The 22,527-nt window shown below is 50.0% G+C and overlaps 1 protein-coding gene across 2 annotated transcripts; it reads left to right on the forward strand.

Moving 5' to 3' along the window:
- Positions 1-1,374: 1,374 nt before the first annotated feature.
- On the forward strand, positions 1,375-21,032 carry LOC145337756 (eukaryotic translation initiation factor 5A-1-like). Of its 2 annotated transcripts, none has more exons than XM_080182603.1 (6): positions 1,375-1,470; positions 7,821-8,014; positions 12,526-12,630; positions 13,963-14,094; positions 17,786-17,859; positions 20,843-21,032. In XM_080182603.1, the coding sequence occupies exons 2-5, from the start codon at positions 7,844-7,846 to the stop codon at positions 17,846-17,848; spliced, it is 471 nt and encodes a 156-aa protein (XP_080038729.1). In that variant the 5' UTR covers positions 1,375-1,470; positions 7,821-7,843; the 3' UTR covers positions 17,849-17,859; positions 20,843-21,032. The 2 variants fall into 2 exon arrangements, with proteins under 2 accessions (XP_080038729.1, XP_080038728.1); XM_080182602.1 differs by lacking the exon at positions 1,375-1,470 and adding an exon at positions 1,997-2,081.
- Positions 21,033-22,527: the final 1,495 nt, after the last annotated feature.

Here is a 22,527-nt window from a genome sequence, read left to right on the forward strand (position 1 = left end):
CATTCTCCCCGTGTCTGCGTAGGTTTCCTCCGGGTGCTCCGAAGGTGATCCACTGGTCATGCTGGGTTGCCCCTTAGTGTCTGGAGAATTATCATGGAATCGTAGGATCCTGACAGTCCATAAGGAGGCCATTCAGCCCATCGAGCCCGCACCAACAACAATACCACCCAGGCCCCATCCCCAATTTAGCATGGCCAGTCCACTTAACCCCATGTATCTACCTTGCTAATCCTCCTGACACTGAGCGACAATTTAGCATGGCCAACCTACGTAACCTGCACATCTTTGGACATTAAGGGGCAATTTAGCATCGGCAGTCCACCTAATCTATACATCTTTGGACACTAAAGGACAATTTAACATGGCCAATCCGCCTAACCTACATATCTCTGGACAGTAAGGGGGAACCTAACATGGCCAATCCATCTAATCTGCACATCTTTGGACACTAAGGGGCAATTTAGCGTGGCCAATCCACCTAACCTGTACATCTTTGGACACTAAAGGACAATTTAACATGGCCAATTCACCTAACGTACACATCTCTGGACAGTAAGGGGGAATCTAACATGGCCAATCCATCTAATCTACACTTCTTTGGACACTAAGGGGCAATTTTGCATGGCCAATCCTCCTAACCTGTACATCTTTGGACACTAAGGGGCAATTTAGAACAGCCAATGCACTTAACCCACATGTCGTTCGGACTGTGGGCAGAAACTACAGCACCCAGAGGAAACCCATGCAGATATGGGGGAAACGTGCAGACTCCGCACAGATAGTGATCCAAGCCAGGAATCAAACCCAGGTTTTTAGGTAATCACTGTATGGACCAGCTAGGGTAAATACATGGGTGTGAGAGCCTTAATGGGATTGTTGCAAGTACGAGCTAAATGGGCTGAAAGGCCTCCCTGTGCACTGTGGGGGATGCTGTGATTTAGATCTCGGATCCCAACAAAGAGGAGGGAGGTCTGACACTCCCTTTCCATCTCAGACTGTTTGACTAAATGCAGCTGACTCACCCTGTAGCTGGTCATGTTGGCTGCTGGGCAATGAGTGATCTTCAGCAGGGGCGCGGTCCCTTTAAGAGCGGCCTCGCCCACTCCCCTCCCCCCAACAGCCAGAGAGGGCAGAATGTTGCGCCTGCGCTGTGGCACTAGGCACAGGGGACGCAGTGCGCAACGGTGCGGCTCGGGGCCCGGGGAGAGAGAGCCGGAGGGAGGGGAAGGACATGCGCAGGCGCAGTATGGGATGGAGACCAAGGCGGGGGTAGGGGACGGGAAAGTCGGCGCGCAGGCGCAGTAAGAAAAGGCAGGCTGAGAGGGGAGGAAAAGCTCACGCGCAGGCGCACTCTGCAATGGTGTCAGAGTGGAGAGGGGAAACCCGCACGCAAGCGCACTGAGGAAAGCTATTCCCACCCCGTCTTTCTCCTCCTCCTCCTCCCTCCCAAAAGCACCAAAGAGGAGAGAGGTGAGCCGGTGTCGGGGAGGGGGGGGACAGACGGGACGCAGGGCGCAAAGGGAAGGGGAAAGCATAGGAAGCGCGCAGCCGCAATGCGCAATGAGGCTGGGGAGAAGGAAAGGGGAGCTGGTGCACTGAGCAAGCCCCTCGCTCCCACCGCCAAGCGCAGGCGCAGTGCGACATGATCGGGGTGGGGGAAGGGAGGAGAACGCGCGCAGGCGTCGTGCGCATTGGTGACGGTTGGGGACGATCGGGCAGCAGGCACGCAGGCGCACTCGAAAGGTGGGGGAAATTGGGACGGAGACGCGCAGGCGCAGTCGAAAGGTGTTGGAGGACGGGACGGAAGTGCGCAGGCGCAAAGTCTCGGTGAGAGAAGGGAGGAGGCGGGCGCACGCGCACTGAGGTAAGTCTGTGTCCTCCCTCCGAAGCCCGCGGACGGGGGGCGGGGGGAGAGAGGCAGGGAGGAGCGCAGGCGCAATGCGGCGGCAGCGGCAGCGGGCCTGCGTCATGGGACGGGGGCGGGGAGAAAGGGGGAGGGCGGCCGCGCATGCGGGGTGGTGGGTGATCAGGTGGACGAGCGCATGCGCAGCACCGCCCTTTCCTGCCAGGCTTCTCGGACGGTGAGTGGCGTCCATGTGGCGACGGCGGCGGCGCTGGAGCGGCTCGGGGCGGTGGGAAGCAGGGGTGAGGGGAGGCAGGCTGGCTGGGTGGGGGCCAGGCAGAGGCACGGGGGAAGACGGGGAAGAGAGAGGGCCAAGAGGGGGTGGAGGCCTGAGGCCTGGGCCTGGGGGGTGGGAACTGGGCCTGGGTAGGCCGCAGGAGGCAGTGAGGCTGAGAGAGAGGAGGCCCAGAGAGAGATGAAGACCAGAGGGAGAGACAGAGAAATAAAACCCCAGAGAGAGAGAGAGACAGAAAAATAAAACCCCAGAGAGAGAGGGAGAGACAAGAAATAAAACCCCAGAGAGAGAGAGAGAGAGAGACAGAAAAATAAAACCCCAGAGAGAGAGAGACAGAGAAATAAAACCCCAGAGAGAGAGAGACAGAGAAATAAAACCCCAGAGAGAGAGAGAGAGAGACAGAGAAATAAAACCCCAGAGAGAGAGAGAGACAGAGAAATAAAACCCCAGAGAGAGACAGAGAAATAAAACCCCAGAGAGAGACAGAGAAATAAAACCCCAGAGAGAGAGAGAAATAGAACCCCAGAGAGAGAGAGACAGAGAAATAGAACCCCAGAGAGAGAGAGAGACAGAGAAATAGAACCCCAGAGAGAGAGAGAGACAGAGAAATAGAACCCCAGAGAGAGAGAGAGACAGAGAAATAAAACCCCAGAGAGAGAGAGAGACAGAGAAATAAAACCCCAGAGAGAGAGAGAGACAGAGAAATAAAACCCCAGAGAGAGAGAGAGACAGAGAAATAAAACCCCAGAGAGAGAGAGAGACAGAGAAATAAAACCCCAGAGAGAGAGAGAGACAGAGAAATAAAACCCCAGAGAGAGAGAGAGACAGAGAAATAAAACCCCAGAGAGAGGCAGAGAAATAAAACCCCAGAGAGAGAGAGAGAGACAGAGAAATAAAACCCCAGAGAGAGAGAGACAGAAAAATAAAACCCCAGAGAGAGGGAGAGACAAGAAATAAAACCCCAGAGAGAGAGAGAGAGAGACAGAAAAATAAAACCCGAGAGAGAGAGAGAGACAGAGAAATAAAACCCCAGAGAGAGAGAGAGAGACAGAGAAATAAAACCCCAGAGAGAGCGACAGAGAAATAAAACCCCAGAGAGAGAGAGAGACAGAGAAATAAAACCCCAGAGAGAGGGACAGAGAAATAAAACCCCAGAGAGAGGGACAGAGAAATAAAACCCCAGAGAGAGAGACAGAGAAATAAAACCCCAGAGAGAGAGACAGAGAAATAAAACCCCAGAGAGAGAGAGAGAGACAGAGAAATAAAACCCCAGAGAGAGAGAGAGAGACAGAGAAATAAAACCCCAGAGAGAGAGACAGAGACAGAGAAATAAAACCCCAGAGAGAGAGAGACAGAAATAAAACCCCAGAGAGAGAGAGAGACAGAGAAATAAAACCCCAGAGAGAGAGAGAGACAGAGAAATAAAACCCCAGAGAGAGAGAGACAGAGAAATAAAACCCCAGAGAGAGAGAGACAGAGAAATAAAACCCCAGAGAGAGAGAGACAGAGAAATAAAACCCCAGAGAGAGAGAGACAGAAATAAAACCCCAGAGAGACAGAAATAAAACCCCAAAGAGAGAGAGAAATAGAACCCCAGAGAGAGATAGAAATAAAACCCCAGAGAGAGAGAGACAGAGAAATAAAACCCCAGAGAGAGAGAGACAGAGAAATAAAACCCCAGAGAGAGAGACAGAGAAATAAAACCCCAGAGAGAGAGACAGAGAAATAAAACCCCAGAGAGAGAGAGACAGAGAAATAAAACCCCAGAGAGAGAGAGAGACAGAGAAATAAAACCCCAGAGAGAGAGAGAGACAGAGAAATAAAACCCCAGAGAGAGAGAGAGAGACAGAGAAATAAAACCCCAGAGAGAGAGACAGACAGAGAAATAAAACCCCAGAGAGAGAGAGACAGAGAAATAAAACCCCAGAGAGAGAGAGACAGAGAAATAAAACCCCAGAGAGAGAGAGACAGAAATAAAACCCCAGAGAGAGACAGAGAAATAAAACCCCAGAGAGAGACAGAGAAATAAAACCCCAGAGAGAGACAGAGAAATAAAACCCCAGAGAGAGACAGAGAAATAAAACCCCAGAGAGAGACAGAGAAATAAAACCCCAGAGAGAGACAGAGAAATAAAACCCCAGAGAGAGAGAGAGAAATAAAACCCCAGAGAGAGAGAGAGACAGAAATAAAACCCCAGAGAGAGAGAGACAGAAATAAAACCCCAGAGAGAGAGACAGAAATAAAACCCCAAAGAGAGAGAGAAATAGAACCCCAGAGAGAGATAGAAATAAAACCCCAGAGAGAGAGAGAGACAGAAATAAAACCCCAGAGAGAGAGAGACAGAGAAATAAAACCCCAGAGAGAGAGAGACAGAGAAATAAAACCCCAGAGAGAGAGAGAGACAGAGAAATAAAACCCCAGAGAGAGAGAGAGACAGAGAAATAAAACCCCAGAGAGAGAGAGACAGAGAAATAAAACCCCAGAGAGAGAGAGAGACAGAGAAATAAAACCCCAGAGAGAGAGAGACAGAGAAATAAAACCCCAGAGAGAGAGAGACAGAGAAATAAAACCCCAGAGAGAGAGAGAGACAGAGAAATAAAACCCCAGAGAGAGAGACAGAAATAAAACCCCAGAGAGAGAGACAGAAATAAAACCCCAGAGAGAGAGACAGAAATAAAACCCCAGAGAGAGAGAGAGACAGAGAAATAAAACCCCAGAGAGAGAGAGACAGAGAAATAAAACCCCAGAGAGAGAGAGACAGAGAAATAAAACCCCAGAGAGAGAGAGACAGAGAAATAAAACCCCAGAGAGAGATAGAAATAAAACCCCAGAGAGAGAGAGAGAGAGACAGAAATAAAACCCCAGAGAGAGAGGGAGGCAGAGAAATAAAACCTCAGAGAGAGGTGGTTGGGGGGGTGGTGCAGAGACAGAGAAATGAACCCCCAGAGGGAGGGAGAGACAGAGAAATAAAACTCCAGGGAGAGACAGAAATAAAACCCCAGGGAGAGACGCAGAGAAATGAACCCCCAGAGAGGTGGTTGGGGGGTGGTGCTGAGTGAGACAAATGAACCCCCAGAAATAGATGGAGGGCGACAGACAAATAAAACCCCAGAGAGTGAGAGAGGCAGAGAAGCAAAACCCCAGGGTGGGAGGCGGAGAAGCAGAACCCCAGGGGGAGAGGCGGATGGGGGGTGGTGCAGGGAGAGACAAATAAACCCCCAGATAGTGATGGAGGGAGACAGAAATAAAACCCCAGAGAGAGAGACAGAAATAAAACCCCAGAGAGAGAGACAGAAATAAAACCCCAGAGAGAGAGAGACAGAGAAATAAAACCCCAGAGAGAGAGAGACAGAGAAATAAAACCCCAGAGAGAGAGAGACAGAGAAATAAAACCCCAGAGAGAGAGAGACAGAGAAATAAAACCCCAGAGAGAGAGAGACAGAGAAATAAAACCCCAGAGAGAGAGAGACAGAGAAATAAAACCCCAGAGAGAGAGCGACAGAGAAATAAAACCCCAGAGAGAGACAGAGAAATAAAACCCCAGAGAGAGACAGAGAAATAAAACCCCAGAGAGAGACAGAGAAATAAAACCCCAGAGAGAGACAGAGAAATAAAACCCCAGAGAGAGAGAGAGACAGAGAAATAAAACCCCAGAGGGAGACAGAGAAATAAAACCCCAGAGAGAGAGACAGAGAAATAAAACCCCAGAGAGAGAGACAGAGAAATAAAACCCCAGAGAGAGAGACAGAGAAATAAAACCCCAGAGAGAGAGACAGAGAAATAAAACCCCAGAGAGAGAGACAGAGAAATAAAACCCCAGGGAGAGAGACAGAGAAATAAAACCCCAGGGAGAGAGACAGAGAAATAAAACCCCAGAGAGAGAGACAGAGAAATAAAACCCCAGAGAGAGAGACAGAGAAATGAGACCCCAGAGAGACAGACAGACAGAGAAATGAGACCCCAGAGAGACAGACAGACAGAGAAATGAGACCCCAGAGAGACAGACAGACAGAGAAATGAGACCCCAGAGAGACAGACAGACAGAGAAATGAGACCCCAGAGAGACAGACAGACAGAGAAATGAGACCCCAGAGAGAGAGAGAGACAGACAGACAGAGAAATGAGACCCCAGAGAGAGAGAGAGACAGACAGAGAAATGAGACCCCAGAGAGAGAGAGAGACAGACAGAGAAATGAGACCCCAGAGAGAGAGTGACTGACAGAGACAGAGAAATGAGACCCCAGAGAGAGAGTGACTGACAGAGACAGAGAAATGAGACCCCAAAGAGAGAGAGAGACAGACAGACAGAGAAATGAGACCCCAGAGAGAGACAGACAGACAGAGAAATGAGACCCCAGAGAGAGACAGACAGACAGAGAAATGAGACCCCAGAGAGAGACAGACAGACAGAGAAATGAGACCCCAGAGAGAGAGAGACAGACAGAGAAATGAGACCCCAGAGAGAGAGACAGAGAAATAAAACCCCAGAGAGAGAGACAGACAGACAGAGAAATGAGACCCCAGAGAGAGAGAGACAGACAGACAGACAGAAATGAGACCCCAGAGAGAGAGAGAGAGAGACAGACAGACAGAGAAATGAGACCCCAGAGAGAGAGACAGACAGAGAAATGAGACCCCAGAGAGAGAGAGAGAGAGACAGACAGACAGAGAAATGAGACCCCAGAGAGAGAGAGAGACAGACAGAGAAATGAGACCCCAGAGAGAGAGAGACAGACAGACAGAGAAATGAGACCCCAGAGAGAGAGAGACAGACACAGAGAAATGAGACCCCAGAGAGAGAGAGAGACAGACAGACAGAGAAATGAGACCCCAGAGAGAGAGAGTGACTGACAGAGAAATGAGACACCAAAGAGAGAGAGAGAGACAGACAGACAGAGAAATGAGACCCCAGAGAGAGAGAGAGACAGACAGACAGAGAAATGAGACCCCAGAGAGAGAGAGAGAGACAGACAGAAATGAGACCCCAGAGTGAGGTGGTTTGGGGGGTGGCGCAGAGAGAGAAATGAACTCCCACAGTGAGTGGAAGATAGGAATGAACCCCCCAGAGGGGGAGAGAAATGAATCCTGAGGGAGAAGTGAACCCCCAAAGAGATGGAGAAATGAGCTTGCAGAGTGAAATCAGTGATTGGGGCTGTTTTGGATTGATGGCAGGCGGTGTTAGTTACTGGGTCTCTCTCTGCCATGATTGACCAGGGGAGCGGGTTTAGTGATTGGGGCTTGTTTATCGGGGGGGAGTGGGGGGAGGGGTGGATGGGTTTAGTGATTGGCGGTGGTTTACGGTGACGGGGGCCGTGGGTTTAGCGATGGGGGCTGGTTTACGGTGATGGGGGCTGGGTTTAGCGATGGCTGGTTTACGGTGACGGGGTGGTGGGTTTAGCGATGGGGGCTGGTTTACGGTGACGGGGGGTGGGGGCGGTGCGTTTAGTGTTTGGGGCTGGTTTAGTGATTGGGGCTGGTTTAGCAATGGGGGCTGGTTTACGGTGACGGGGAGGCGGGTTTAGTGATTGGGGCTGGTTTAGCAATGGGGGCTGGTTTACGGTGACGGGGAGGCGGGTTTAGTGATTGGGGCTGGTTTACGGTGACGGGGGGGTGTGGGTTTAGCGATGGGGGCTGGTTTACGGTGACGTGGACCTCACTCTGCCCTTGCCTGCTCTCTTCCAGCTCCATAAGACCCACGTTGAAAGATGGCAGATCCCGCAGATGTAGATTTTGAGACTGGCCATTCTGGGGCTTCCACCACCTATCCCATGCAATGCTCTGCTCTGCGCAAGAACGGCTTCGTGGTCCTGAAAGGGCGTCCGTGCAAGATTGTGGACATGTCAACTTCCAAGACTGGCAAGCATGGCCATGCCAAGGTAAGGATTGGCGCTGTGGTTCCAAACTCCCTCTGTAAACGCCTGCAAGTCCAGCCTACCTCCCAGGCAGCCTATGGTTGACCTTGGCTTCTGGTCCAGCAACAATGGTGAATGGTTTTGTTCCAAATTCCCTCCCCGCACATGTACAGGCATAGGGATCTGGGCGTACAGGTCCACAGATACCCTGAAAGCGGCAACACCGTCGGATGAGGTGATCAAGAAGCCATACAGCATTGCTTGCCTTCATGGGCCAGGGCATAGAGTATAAAAGTTGGCAAGTTATATTACGGCTCTATAAAACTCTAGTTAGGCTGCATTTGACATATCGCATGCGTGGGGCATGGGTGTCGCTGTCTGGGCCAGCATTTATTGCCCATCCCTAGTTGCCCCTTGGAGGGGCAGTTGGGAGTCAACCACATTGGCTGTGGCTCTGGAGTCACATGTAGGCCAGACCAGGTAAGGACGGCAGATTTCCTTCCCTAAAGGAACCAGGTGGATTTTTCCAGCGGGCCATCAGTAGATTCTTAATTCCAGATTTTTTTAATCGAATTCACGTTCCGCTATCTGCTGTGGCGGGATTCGGACCTGGGTCCCCAGAACTTTAGCTGGCTGAGTTTTCTGGATTAATTGTCTGCTTCGTGCCTGCTTCTCCTCTTCCTCCTCCTCTGCCAGTGCGTCCCAGGCACCCACCACCCTCTGTGTGAAGAAGACTTTCCCCCTCACATCTTCCCTAAATTTATCCCCTTTTACCTTTAAGTCTGTGCACTCTTGTAGTCAAATCTTCTCTGGGGGCAGAAGTCTCTGACTCCCCACCCTATCTAAGTCTCCCTCAATTTTGACAAACTCTTATTAAGTCTCCCCCACCCTCCGCCTTTCCTGTGAAAAGAATCCAAGTTTATCCAATCTCTCATCATACCTGAAACCCTCCAGACCAGGCAACACCTTGGTGAACCACCTTTGCACTCTCTCCAAAGCCCCCATGTTCTTCTGACGGTGCGGTGACCAGAACTGCTGTCACTGTCCTTTAGGGAAGGAAATCTGCTGTCCTTACCCAGTTGGGCCTACAGGCGATTCCAGAGCCACAGCAATGTGGTTGACTCAAATGCCCTCCAAGGGCAATTAGGGAACGGCAATAAATGCTGGCCCAGACAGTGACACCCATGTCCCACAAATGAATTCTTTCTTAAAAATTCCAGTAATCGGTCCACCGTTGGTGGCCATGTCATCAACTGCATGGGCTCCTCAACTCCTGGATTTCCTCCCTATCAACCCGTGTCTCTGCATCCCTTTCTCTCCTCCTCCTGTTCCTCTTTCTTGGCCCACAGTCTGATCCTTAATACGTCCCACTTGACCACATTTGTGGTCATCCATTTCACCCTGATGTGGTTCAGGCTTCCCTAAAGTGCCTCGGGCTAACAGCACTGCAGAAACTACAAGTTAAAAGCAAATTACTGCGGATGCTGGAATCTGAAACCAAAAGAGAGGAACTGCTGGAAAATCTCAGCAGGCCTGGCAGCGTCTGTAAGGAGAGAAAAGAGCTGGCGTTTCGAGTCCAGATGACCCTTTGTCAAAGCTTTGACTCCGAAATGTCAGCCCTCCGTTCAGATGCTGCCAGACCTGCGGAGACTTTCCAGCATTTTCTCTTTAGGTTTCAGGAACTGCAGTGGTGTTTTGCAGCGCTGAGGTGGTCGCTATCCCATAACATTCTGATGTGGAAGGGTGGCACAGTGGGTTAGCACTGTGGCCTCACTGCGTTAGGGACTCGGGTTCAATTCCCAGTTTGGGTTACTGTTTGTGCGGAATCTGCACATTCTCCCCATGTCTGCGTGGGTTTCCTCCCACATTCCGAAAGATGTGCAGGTTAGATGGGCTTAATGGTCTCTTCTGCATCAGGGATTCTACGATGCTGTCTGGTTAGTTTTTAAAACGCGTAGTTAAATTTCTGTGTGGCCACACCCTATCATTATCCGCCTTCTCTCGTTAGGCGAGCCAATGTCCTAGTGGTATTATCGCTAGATTGTTAATCCAGAAACCCGGCTAATGTTCTGGGGGACCCCGGTTCGAATCCCGCCACGGCAGATGGTGGAATTTGAATTCAATTAAATCAATCTGGGATTAAGAATCTACTGATGACCCGTCTGGATCATTTAGGGAAGGAAATCTGCCGTCCTTACCCCGGTCTGGCCTACCTGTGACTCCAGAGCTACACAGCAATGTAGTTGACTCTCAACTGCCCTCCAAGGGGCAACTAGGGATGGGCAATAAATTTTGGCCCAGCCAGCGACACCCATGTCCCACCAATGAATGAAAAAAGTTCCATTTATCAAAATCTTTCGATCGTCACTCGTTCTCGTGTGGAATGCACAAACCCAGTTTCTTTGCTCAGTCCCTGTGGTTGTGGTACCCTGGTGCCCTGTCCCAGTGGATATTTTGGAAACCTGTACCTTGAGAATGTCACAGGGTTTGTCGCCCTTGAACCTCGTTCCGTGTGGCCATGCCAACCCCTTGATCACCGCGTGCGTGTGTGTGTGTGGACATGGGGTTAGACATGTGGGTCTAATTATTGCTCCATTCCTTGCTGTTGTGTCCTCCCAGAAAACAAAGAAAGTTACAGCACAGGATCAGACCCTTCGGCCCTCCACTGACTGTGCTGCCTGTCTGAATTAAAATCCCTAACCTTCCGGGGACTATATCCCTCTATTCCCATCCTATTTGTGTATTTGTGCAGACACCCCCTTAGAGTCACTATCGTATCCGCTTCCACTACCTCCCCCCGGCAGAGAGTTACAGCCATCCACCACCCTCTGTGTAAAAAAAAAAACAACTTGCCTCATACATTTCCTTTAAACCTCGCTTATTTAAAGCTTCTGACTATCCACTCTGTCCGTACTACTCATAATCTTGTAGACTTTTATCAGGTCTCCCCTCAACCTCCGTCATTCCAGTGAGAAAAAAGAGTTTCTCCAACCTCTCCTCATAGCTAATGCCCTCCAGACCAGGCAACATCTTGGTGATCAGAATTGAACACTATATTCCAAGTGCCTTGGATTCCTCTGGACCTTCTTCACGTCCTTCCTTAGGTACGGGGCCCAAAATAGCTCACAGTGGGTGGGACTTTCACCATCATGCCTGCCCCGAGTCAGGACTTCTATCAGGTCGCCCCTTAACATTCATTGCTCCAGAGAGAACAAACCAAGTTTCTCTAACCTCTCCTCATATGTGGTTAGCACCATTGCCTGATAGCTTCAGGAACCCGGGTTTGACTGTGCGGTTTAGGTGCATTGGCCTTGCTAAGTTGCCCCTTGGTGGTGTCCTACGATGTGTAGTTTAGAGGGATTAGCGGGGCAAATTTGTAGGATTATGGGAAGTGGGGTTGTATTTGGTGCAGCTCAATGGGCTGAATGGCCACCTCTTGCACTGTAGGGTGGGTTTCTTACTGCTGACATTGTTTTCTCCCTGTCCAGCCCAAACCTCTAGTCTCTCCCATGCTATCCGCTCTCTGATTAGCAAGAGAGGGGGAAATTAATGGCAGTCGAGACTAAATCTCTGCCCCTTCCTCTCGAGCCCAGTGCCTCCCGTCAGCAGTAGAGCTGACCTGTGGTTTGCGATTCTCCGCTCAGTTTGAAAATGTCTTTCTCCTTGAAGTGCTTGCCATGTCCCTAAGAGTTGAGTAATGAGCTTTGACTTTTAGTTTTACTCCCAGCTGTTAACTGATGCCAGTTGTGGGGTACTGCAGCAGTGTGTGCGTGCGAGGGGGAGGTGGCATCGCCTGATCCCTGTTGGAGATGGTGCAGAGAGTTGGCTTCTACCTTTCTCCTTTATTCTCTTTATCTACCCCTCCCTCTCGCCATTTCCTTCCCTCATATTGAAGGGGAACCCCTTCACTCCAGTGTGTGTCTAGCATTAAGATTCTTCATTGGTACACCCAGTAGTTATCACTGCTGCCTCATAGTGCCAGGGACCCAGGTTCGATTCCTGCCTTGGGCCACTGTCTGTGTGGAGTTTGCACGTTCTCCCCGTGTCTGCATGGGTTTCCTCCCACAGTCCGAAAGACGTGCGGGTTGGGTGCATCAGTGTTACCCGAACAGGTGCTGGAGAGAGGCGACTGGGGGATTTTCACTAACTTCATCGCAGTGTTAATGCGAGCTGACACAAATAAATAAACTTTTAAACTTCAAGTGGGCCAAGGTTCTTCCTCAAAACCGGAGCACCTGGAGGGAACCCCACTCAGACACGGGGGAAGAACGTGCAAACTCTGCACAGACAGTGACTCAAGCCAGTAATTGAACCCGGGCTCCTGATTTATTTATGGATTGGCCGTGCTAAATTCTCCCTCAGCGTTACCCAAACAGGCGCTGGGAGTGTGGCGACAGTGGGGATTTTCACAGTAACTTCATTGCGGTGTTGATGTAAGCTGACTTGCAATACCGATAAATAATTTGGTAACTTCACCGTGCTGATCTTCTGCGTTTATAATGGAAAGTGTAAAGGTTACCCTGTTTGATTTGTAGGTTCACCTGGTGGGTATTGACCTATTCACTGGCAAAAAGTATGAGGATATCTGCCCCTCCACCCATAACATGGACGTGCCTAACATCAGAAGATCTGACTATCAGGTACGTGCTTCAGAGGTCAGGGGTTGAGGGGTTACAGTAGGGGGTGTGGGACTGACGGGCCGTGCTAACACAACTGGCAGGCCGGGCCTTACGAGCCTGGTTGAGTTCTTTGAAAATGTGACTTAATGCATTGACAAAGGAAGAGCGGTGGATGTGGTTTATGTGGACTTCGGCAAGGTGTTTGATAAGGTCCCCCATGCAAGACTTGAGAAAGTGAGAGCATGGGATCCAAGGGGCTGTTGCTTTGTGGATCCAGAACTGGCTTGCCTGCAGAAGGCGGAGAGTGGTTGAGGATGGGTCTTTTTCTGCATGGAGGTCAGTCACCAGTGGAGTGCCCCAGGGATCTGTTCTAGGACCTTTGCTGTTTGTCATTTCCATAACTGACCTGGATGAGGAAGTGGAGGGATGGGTTGATAAGTTTGCCAACGACACGAAGGTTGGTGGTGTTGTGGATAGTCTGGAGGGATGTCAGAAGTTGCAGTCTGACATAGAATACAAGACTGGGCGGAGAAGTGGCAGATGGACTTCAACGCAGATAAATGTGTAGTGGTCCGTTTTGGCAGGTCCAATGGGATGAAGAAGTATAATATCAAAGGTAAGACTCTTAGCAGTGTTGAGGATCAGAAGGACCTTGGGGTCTGGGTCCATAGGACTCTTAAGTCGGCCTCACAGGTGGAGGATGTGGTCAAGAAGGCGTATGGTGTACTAGCCTTCATTATTCGAGGGTTTGAGTTTAGGAGTCGGGAGATAATGCTGCAGCTTTATAAGACCCTAGTCAGCCCCCACTTGGAGTACTGTGTGCAGTTCTGGTCACCTCATTATGAGAAAGATGTGGAAGCTATTGAGAGGGTGCAGAGGAGATTTACAAGGATGTTGCCTGGATTGGGTGGCATGCCTTATGAGGATAGGTTGAGGGAGATCGGTCTTCCTGGAGAGACGAAGGATGAGAGGTGACCTGATAGAGGTTTTATAAGATGTTGAGAGGTATAGGTCAGGTGGATCCTGAAGCTATTTCCCAAGGCTGAAATGGTCACTATGAGAGAACAGAGGTTTAAGGTGCTGGGGAGTAGGTACAGAGGAGATGTCAGGGGTAAGTTTTTCACTCAGGGTGGTGGGTGAGTGGAATTGGCTGCCATCAATGGTGGTGGAGGCGAACTTGTTGGGGCCTTTAAAGAGACTTCTGGATGAGTACGAGATTTAATAGGAATGAGGGTTATAGGTAGGCCTAGTAGGTAGGGATATGATCAGCGCAATTTGTGGGCCGAAGGGCCTGTTTGTGCTGTAGTTTTTCTGTTTTATATTCTAACTTGCTCTGTGCTGCTTCCTTCCTAGCTGATTGGCATTCTGGATGGTTACCTGTCTCTCCTGGGTGACAGCGGGGAGGTGCGTGACGACCTGAAGCTTCCTGATTCAGAGCTGGGCAAGGACATTGAGCAGCGTTACAATGCCGGCGAAGAGACAGTGGTGCGTATCCCTGGTGAAATGCAAACCCCAGCCCCCCCCCCGCCTTTCCTCCTGCCTGTCTTTATTCCTGTCCAGACAGCAGGAAGGAGAACAAGGCGGAGCGGAGAAATGTCTGGGCAGAGAGATTTTTAATTAAAACCAGAACTAGTGATCCGATTTATTATTGTCACATGTATCGGGATACGTTGAGATCTAATATAGATAGGAAATATACAATAAATGGCAGAACCCTTAAGAGTATTGATTGGCAGAGGGATCTGGGTGTACAGGTACGCAGGTCACTGAAAGTAGCAATACATGTGGAGAAGGTAGTCAAGAAGGCATACGGCATGCTTGCCTTAATCGGCCGGGGCACTGAGTTTAAAAATTGGGCAACTCGTGTTGCAGCTTTGTAGACTCTTAGGCTGCACTTGGAGTATAGTGTTCAATTCTGGTCGCCGCACAACCAGAAGGATGTGGAGGCTTTGGAGAGGGTACAGAAAAGATTTACCGGGATGTTGCCTGGTCTGGAGGGCGTTTGCGATGAGGAGAGGTTGGAGAAACTCGGTTTGTTCTCACTGGAGCGACGGAGGTTGAGGGGAGACCTGATAGCAGTCTACAAGATTATAAGAACATAAGAAATAGGAGCAGGAGTAGGCCATCTAGCCCTTCGAGCCTGCCCCGCCATTCAATAAGATCATGGCTGATCTGTCGCTGCTCAGTTCCACTTTCCCGCCCTCTCCCCATAACCCTTAATCCCCTCTCCTATCAAAAACCCATCAACCCGCGTCTTAAAAATATTTAGCGAGGCAGCCTCCACCACTTCAACGGGCAGAGAATTCCAGAGATTCACCACCCTTTGAGTGAAGAAGTTCCTCCTCAACTCCGTTCTAAACCGCCCCCCTTTTACCTTGAGGCTGTGCCCCCTAGTCCTACTGTCTTTTTTGAGCGGGAAGAGTCTCTCCACCTCAATCTTATCCATCCCATTCATCATCATATACGTCTCAATGAGATCTCCCCTCATTCTTCTAAAGTCTAACGAGTACAAGCCCAGTTTATTCAGCCTCTCCTCATAGCTCAACCCCCTCAACTCCGGTATCAGCCTAGTAAACCTCCTCTGCACTCCCTCCAAGGCCAAAATATCTTTGCGCAGGTGCGGTGCCCAAAACTGCACACAGTACTCCAGCTGTGGCCTCACCAATGCCCTATACAGCTGCAGTAAGACCTCCCTACTTTTATATTCAATCCCCCTCGCTATGAAGGCCAGCATCCCATTCGCCTCCCTGACCACCTGCTGCACCTGCAAGCTGGGTTTTTGCGACTCATGCACAAGGACCCCCAGGTCCCTCTGCACCGTCGCCTGCTGCAGTTTTTCGCCCCGTAAGTAATAGTCCTTCCTACCATTATTCCTACCAAAGTGGACCACCTCACACTTGACGAGATTATGACGGGCGTGAACAGAGTGGATAGTCAGGGGCTTTTTCCCCAGGGTGGAAGAGTCAATTACTGGGGGGGGGGGGGGGCACAGATTTAAGGGGCAAGGCTTAAAGGAAATGTATGAGGCAAGTATTTTACACAGGATGGTGGGTGTCTGGAACTTGCTATCAGGGGAGGTAGTGGAAGCAAATACAGTAGTGACTTTTAAGGGGCAACCTTGACGACTATAATGGGGGTAGTCATGGGTGAGAATGATGTACCCAGGTTAGGAAAGAGCCAGTGACCTGTTCCTGGTGATTATAATCCGGAATATGTTGCTAGAAAGTAACTTGATTGCAGTGTTCCCCTGACAATGTCGGGTGGCATTGCAAAGCGCTGTGTGGCGAGAGGGGAGCGATATAAGTTTGGCAGCAGGAACGCCATGTACCCCATGTGCTCCTGCCCATGCTGTAGGATGGATAAAACACTTGGCAGCTGCTTCCTCACGCAGTTGAATAGCTTGTGGCGCTTGGTGCGAATGGTTACTGTGTTGAGGAGCAACAGCTTGTCTGGGCTGCAGCCCAGCAGGTTCCTGTGGAATCACCCTGAATCACAATATAAAGAACCCTCATTCCTCCTGCCGCCCTTAAATGCCGGTCAGCGAGTGGCACTCTGCTGAAGTTCCTCCCCAGAGTGGTTAAGATCAAGGCAGAGGACCCTCATAGCGTGCTGTCGGAGAGTCAGTACTGAGGGGAGTTGTTAGGTGGGGGTGGTGAAAACTGGAGGTGTGAGAGGTGGTGCTGTGGAGAGGAGATACCACTCATGGCACGTGGGTTTGCTGCCATCAGAGATCCCAAGATTCTGCTGTCTGAGCTGATATATCTTTCGAGTGAGATTGGCCGTGCTAAATTGTCCCTTAGTGTCCAAAGATGTGCAGGTTAGGTGGATTGGCCATGCTAAATTGCCCCTTAGTGTCCAAAGATGTGCGGGTTTGGTGGATTGGCCATGCTAAATTGCCCCTTAGTGTCCAAAGATGTGCAGGTTAGGGGGATTGGCCATGCTACATTGCCCCTTAGTGTCCAAAGATGTGCAGGTTAGGTGGGCTGGCCATGCTAAAATGCCCCCTTGGGGATTTAACAGGGTAAATACATAGGGTTACTGGGGTGAGACCTGGGTAAGATTGTTGTCAGTGCAGGCTTGATGAGCCAAATGGCCACCTGCACTGTAGGGATTCTATATTGTAGAAATATAGGGGCTAAAATGGATGCATCTGAATGTAGTTACTGGTTGGAGACTTGAGCAGAGAAGTGGCAGGAGGAGTTTAATCCAGACAAATGTGAGGTAAAGCATTTTGCAATGTATGTAGGAATTATACAGTGAATGGTAGAACCCTTAGGGATCTGGGCGTACATGTCCAGCGACCACAAAGAGGCAACGCAGGTGGATAAGTTGGTTAAGAAGGCGTACGGCATGCTTGCCCTCATCGGTCGGAGCATTGAGTATAAAAATTGGCGAGTCACGCTGCGGCTGTACAGAACCTTGGTTAGGCTGCACTTGGAACGTAGCGTTCAATTCTGGTCGCCACACTGCCAGAAGGATGTGGAGGCTTCGGAGAGGGTTACAGAAGAGGTTTACCAGGATGTTGCCTAGTATGGGTGGGGGGGGGGGTGGCATTAGCTATGAGGGGAGGTTGGAGAAACTCTGTTTGTTCTAGGTGGAGCGACGGAGGTTGAGGGGGCGACCTGATAGAAGACTACAAGATTGAGGGGCAGAGTGGATAGTCAGATGCTCTTTCCTAGGATAGAAAAGTCAAATACCAGGGGACACAGGTTCAAGGTGCGTGGGGGGAAAATTTAAAGATGATGTGCGGGGCGAGTTTTTTTTACACAGCGTGGTGAATGTCTGGAACACACTGCCCGGGAAGGTGATGGGAGCAGATGTGATAGCGGCATTTAAGGGGATTTGAGATGAATAGGATGGGAATGGAAGGATGCGGACTCTTAGTGCGTATGGATTTAGTTTAGGTAGGCAGGCATCGTGATCAGTGCAGGCTTGGAGGGCCTGATCCTGTGCTGTACTGTTCTTTGCTCTCTCGTATCATCCTTATCACTCCAGCTTTTGGACTCCTTCCAGCTGAGGTAGGTTTGCAGCTACCTTGGGCAGTGTAAATACGTCCATTTCCTGCTTTTAACTGGCGTAGGACTGAACGATTTGGGAGGTGTTTAGTGTTTTGCATTATTGAACTGTCTGTGTGTTTGTGTGCTTTTAACTTCCCCTCACTGCTGTTTTTCCCCAGATCACTGTCCTCAGTGCTATGAATGAAGAATCTGCTATTGCTGCTAAGGTCATGAGCAAGTAACTGCACCATAGGTCAGTACCGGGGATGGGGTGGGGGGGGCGGTGTATATCTTACTCTGCAGGCTGCAAAGCCCTCACTTTTCATGTCCCCACTTGGTGTGCACCTTGGATGTGGGATTAACCACTGAGGAAGGGCTTGTTTGGGAGTGGGGAGGGGTGCGGTGGAGAGAGAATGTGGGAATCGCTCCGAATCCCAGGGCAACACGGTAGCACAGAGTGGTTAGCACTACTGCTTCGCAGCTCCAGGGCCCTGGGTTCGATTCCCAGCCCAGGTCACACTCTGTGTGGAGTTAGCACGTTGTCCTCGTGTCTGCGTGGGTTTCCTCCGAGCGCTCCGGTTTCCTCCCACAGTCCAAAGATGTGCGGGTTAGGTTGATTGGCCGTGCTAAGAAATTGCCCCTTAGTGTCCAGGGATGTGTGGGTTAGAGGGGATTAGTGGGTACAATATGTAGGGATATGGGGGTAGGGCCTGGGTGGGATTGTGGTCAGTGCAGATTCGATGGGCCGAAGGGTCTCTTTCTGCACTGTAGGGTTCTATGATTCTAATCCTCCTCGCTTTTGTTAACCCCTAGATAGGGCGCGATGAGGGTTTCCCTCCTGGTGTCAATGTTCACCCCCTCACCCAGCATTGTATTAAGAACGACCCACGTCATTTTGCATAGTCTGTGGGCTCTTAGTGTGCCAGTTAACAGTAAAGATCACTTCGTTGGCACTAAAGTGTTTTGGATGTCCTATAGCTGTGAAAGGTGCAATCGAGATGTAAATCAATGGTAAAGGATGATGGGGAAAGAATGGGGATCATTCAGGAGCAAGTAGGGACCAAGGGGACAATCTGTGGATGCAGCCAGAGGATATTGGTAGAGTGTTAACTCATACTTCACATCATGTTTTCACCCCAAGAGAATGAGGGTGAAGGTGTGGAACTCAGGGAGAGAGAGATTACAAGGTTGTTGAGGAAATTGACCCAAGGAAGGATGGATGAGGATTTGGCAGCCTTGAACAGTGGACAAATCTCCCAGGTACAGATGAATTGTGTCCCACGCGGCTGTGGGAGGCAAGGGAGGAGATACAGGGGCTGTAACCTAAATTTTCAGTTCCCCTCTGGCCACTGGGGAGTTCATGATGTGGAGATGCTGGTGTTGGACTGGGGTAAAAACAGAAAGAAGTCTCTCAACACCAGCTTAAAGTCCAACAGGTTTATTTGTAGCAAATGCCACAAGCTTTTGGAACACGCTGTTCCTTCGTCGGGTGGCTGGGAGTTCTGGTCACAAACAGGGCACAAAGACACAAACTCAATTTACGTGAATAATGATTGGAATGCGAGTCTTTACAGCTAATCAAGTCTTAAGAGGTACAGACAGTGTGAGTGGAGAGAGCATTAAGCTACGGGGAGGTGCCAGATGACTGGAGAACGGCTAATGTGGTCCCACTATTTAAGAAGGGTTGTAGAGACAAGCCAGGGAACAACGGACCTGCGAGCGGCAGGGAAGCTGTTAGAGAAACTTCTGAAGGAGGCAATCGATCTCTCCTCGGGAGAGGCAAGTCTTGATCAGGGACAGACAGCACGGCTTTGTCAAAAGCCTATCAAATTTGATTGAATTTTTTTTTTGAGGGGGTGACCGGGTGGTGTAGATGAGGGTAGTGCAGTTGATGTAGTTTATCTGGATTTCAGCAAAGCCTTTGACAAGGTCCCACGTGGGAGATGTGTAAATTCACACAGGATAGAAGGCAGTTTGATAAAGCGGATTCAAAATTGGCTCAGTTGTGGGAAGCAAGGCTGATTTAGTGACTGGAAACCAGTGGCGTACCACAGGGATCTGTGTGCCCCCTAATATGTTTATTATATAAATGACATTGGTGACTACTTGGGGGTTAAGATTGGTAAGTTTGCCGATGACACGGAGATTGGGTGGTTGTGTGAGGCGGAGTGTCTTGGGCTACAAGATGGAGACAGAATAGGCAGGTGGAATTTAAGCCTGAAACCCTGAGAGGTGATGCACTTTGGAAGCAATAACTTGACGAAGTATTCAATGAATGACAGGACACCAAGAGGTTCTGTGGAACAAAAGGGACCTCGGCGTGTTTGCCCACAGATCTCTGAAGGTGGAAAGGTGGGTTAATAGGGTGATGAAAAAGGGCACGTGGTCACTTGCCTTTATCAATCAGGGTATAGATTACAAACATACTGAAGTTATGATGTTGTACAGAACTTTGGTGAGGCTGGAGTACTGTGTGGTCGCCACCTTATAGGAAGGACGTGATCGCAGTGGAGGGGGTGCAGAGGAGATTCGCCAGGATGCTGCCTGGGATGGAACGTTTTAAGTTATGGAGACAGGGTTGGGTAAGGCTTGGGTTGTCTTCTCTGGAGCAGAGAAGATTTGGGGGGGGGTGACCCGATCGAGGGGTACAAGATTATGGGGGACACGGACAGAGTGGATAAGGAGGAGCTGTTCCCCTTAGTTGAAGGGCCAGTCACGAGGGGGACATAGGTTCAAGGTGGGGGGGGTGGAAGTGTGAGGAAAGGCTTTTTTTACCCAGAGGATCTGGAATGCGCTGCCTGAAGTGGGTGGTAGAGCTGGGATACCTCAATCCTTTTAAAAAGTACCTGGATGAGTACTTGGCACATCACAACATTCAGAGCTATGGTCCGAGTGTTGGCAAGTGGGGTAAGGTGGGAGTTTGGTTGTTTCTCGTGTGTCGGTGCTGACTCGAAGGGCCCCCTTCTGCACTGCGATTCTAAATAGTTCCCCCGGTGAATCATTACAAAGACCTCTTTTCCCCCCTCCCACCCCACGTAAAACTATTTGGGGCAAACCCCAAAAGCTAGTGGCGTTTACTGCCAAATAAACCTGTTGGACTTTAACCTGGTGTTGTGAGACTTCTTACCGTGATAAAACTATCCAGCAGCAGGAAACCTTGAATGCCCTTGGTTTTATTGATGGTGTTTCCCTATGTTTTAACACTGACGGGTGCGTCTTGTGTATTTTTTTTTCAGGATACAGCTTCTGGTTTAAAACGAAAGCCCAGGCCTGTGAGCTGAAGTGCGCTTTGGGATTGAGAGACATTTTATTTCGATGAGCAAACGACAAAAAGTATAATTTAATCAAAAACCAAAAAAAAACCACAAAAAAAATTGCAAGCCAACACTAACTTTATTTCAGAAATCCTGGCAAAAATAAACAAAAGCTCCCCCCCCCACTCCCCCCACCACCACAAGCAAAGGGGTTTTTATTTCCCCTTTTGGATCCCAGACCTTTTCCCCGCCGCTCCTGATAAGATGCGCCGAGATCAGAAGGGCAACAAATTCAGTGATGAACTCTTCCCCCCCCTCACCTCCCCACTGCTCCTCCTCCTGCCCCTCCACCCTTGCTCCACATCCCACCCAGTCACCACCATACCTGAAACCAGGGCGAAACTGCCTTTTGCTTTTCTGTTTTTGTTTCGGGGTTGTCTTTTTTTTTTCCTTTTTGCTTCCTGGTCTAAGCTCTGCCTTTCAGTTCCGTACTGTAGCGTGTGCGTGGCTACGGGAGTTAGTTACCCTTATTTTTCTTTGTGTGTGTGTAAGGATTGTACAAAAGAACGATCCCAGCTCTCACGCTCTTGTCTGTCTGTGTTGTGTGTGTGTGTGTGTGTGTGTCTTTGGCAGGGAGGGACATGGGTCCGTAGAGAACTCTGCTGCCACTGTGCTGCCTGCACCTTCTGATTCATTTTGTCTGGGTGTGTGTGGGGGGGGGGGGTGGTTTAAATTGTAATTGGGCAACAGTGTGGCTGAAATAAAGTTTCTGTTGCTCCTGTGCTATGGAATTCTTGTCTACCTTTTGCCTGAAGCCAGAGGAGAGGTGGGGGGAATAATGGGGGGGGGGAGGGGGAGAGAGAGAGAGAATGTGTGCTAGTGTAGGGGATTGCAGAGTTTCGAAGCTGGATTCCCATCCTTCAGATGGGAGGAGACGGCATAAGAGCAAAACAAAAATAATGTGTGTTCTTACAGGGCACTGCCGCTTCCGAGCACAGCTTAAAAGGTGCTTCTCTCTCTCTCTGTCTCTGGTTGTCCAGCACTGATTTATTTGTACCACTTTTTTTTTTGTTTGAAGGGTAACTTTTCACCTCTGCTGCCTGCCCAGTGCGAAAAGATCGGATTTTGATAGCAGGATGGAAGGAGCGGGGAGGGGGGGAAGGTGGGTGGCAGGAGTTGGACTCGGGCCACCCGAGTTAATTGCGAACCATTTGCCTTTCTAACCTGGGATGAGAGACTGACTGGTGTAAATTTTAAGGCGAGCTTAGATTTGGGTCTCGCTCTCCTCCTCTCCTCCTCCGCTCGTCCACTTCTCTCTGTCGGTAGAAAGGGAAAAGTTTGGTACCCCTCTTTTTTTTTTTGACAAAACACCCCTGGCTCTGCATCCACCTAACCCCATCCTCCCCACCTTCTCTCGGCCGCCACCGTACCTCCCACCCTGTAAACTTCCAACCGCGCGATTGGCAAAGAAACGTGTTTTTTTGGGGATGACGGTGGGCCTCCACACGGTGCTTATGAGCCTTGTCTTAATCGTATTGCTTTGTCGTTTTTTTTTTGCACCAGCCCACCCAAGAAAAGTAGGTTTTGCTTTGCTCTTGATGCGAGTCTCTCCCCCCCTTCCCTTCCCCGCAACCCCCCCCCCCACTCCTGTTTTAAATTTGAGATAA

The sequence above is a fragment of the Carcharhinus amblyrhynchos genome, unplaced genomic scaffold (assembly GCF_965287045.1).
Source record: "Carcharhinus amblyrhynchos unplaced genomic scaffold, sCarAmb.v2.hapA scaffold_69, whole genome shotgun sequence".
NCBI lineage: Eukaryota > Metazoa > Chordata > Chondrichthyes > Carcharhiniformes > Carcharhinidae > Carcharhinus > Carcharhinus amblyrhynchos.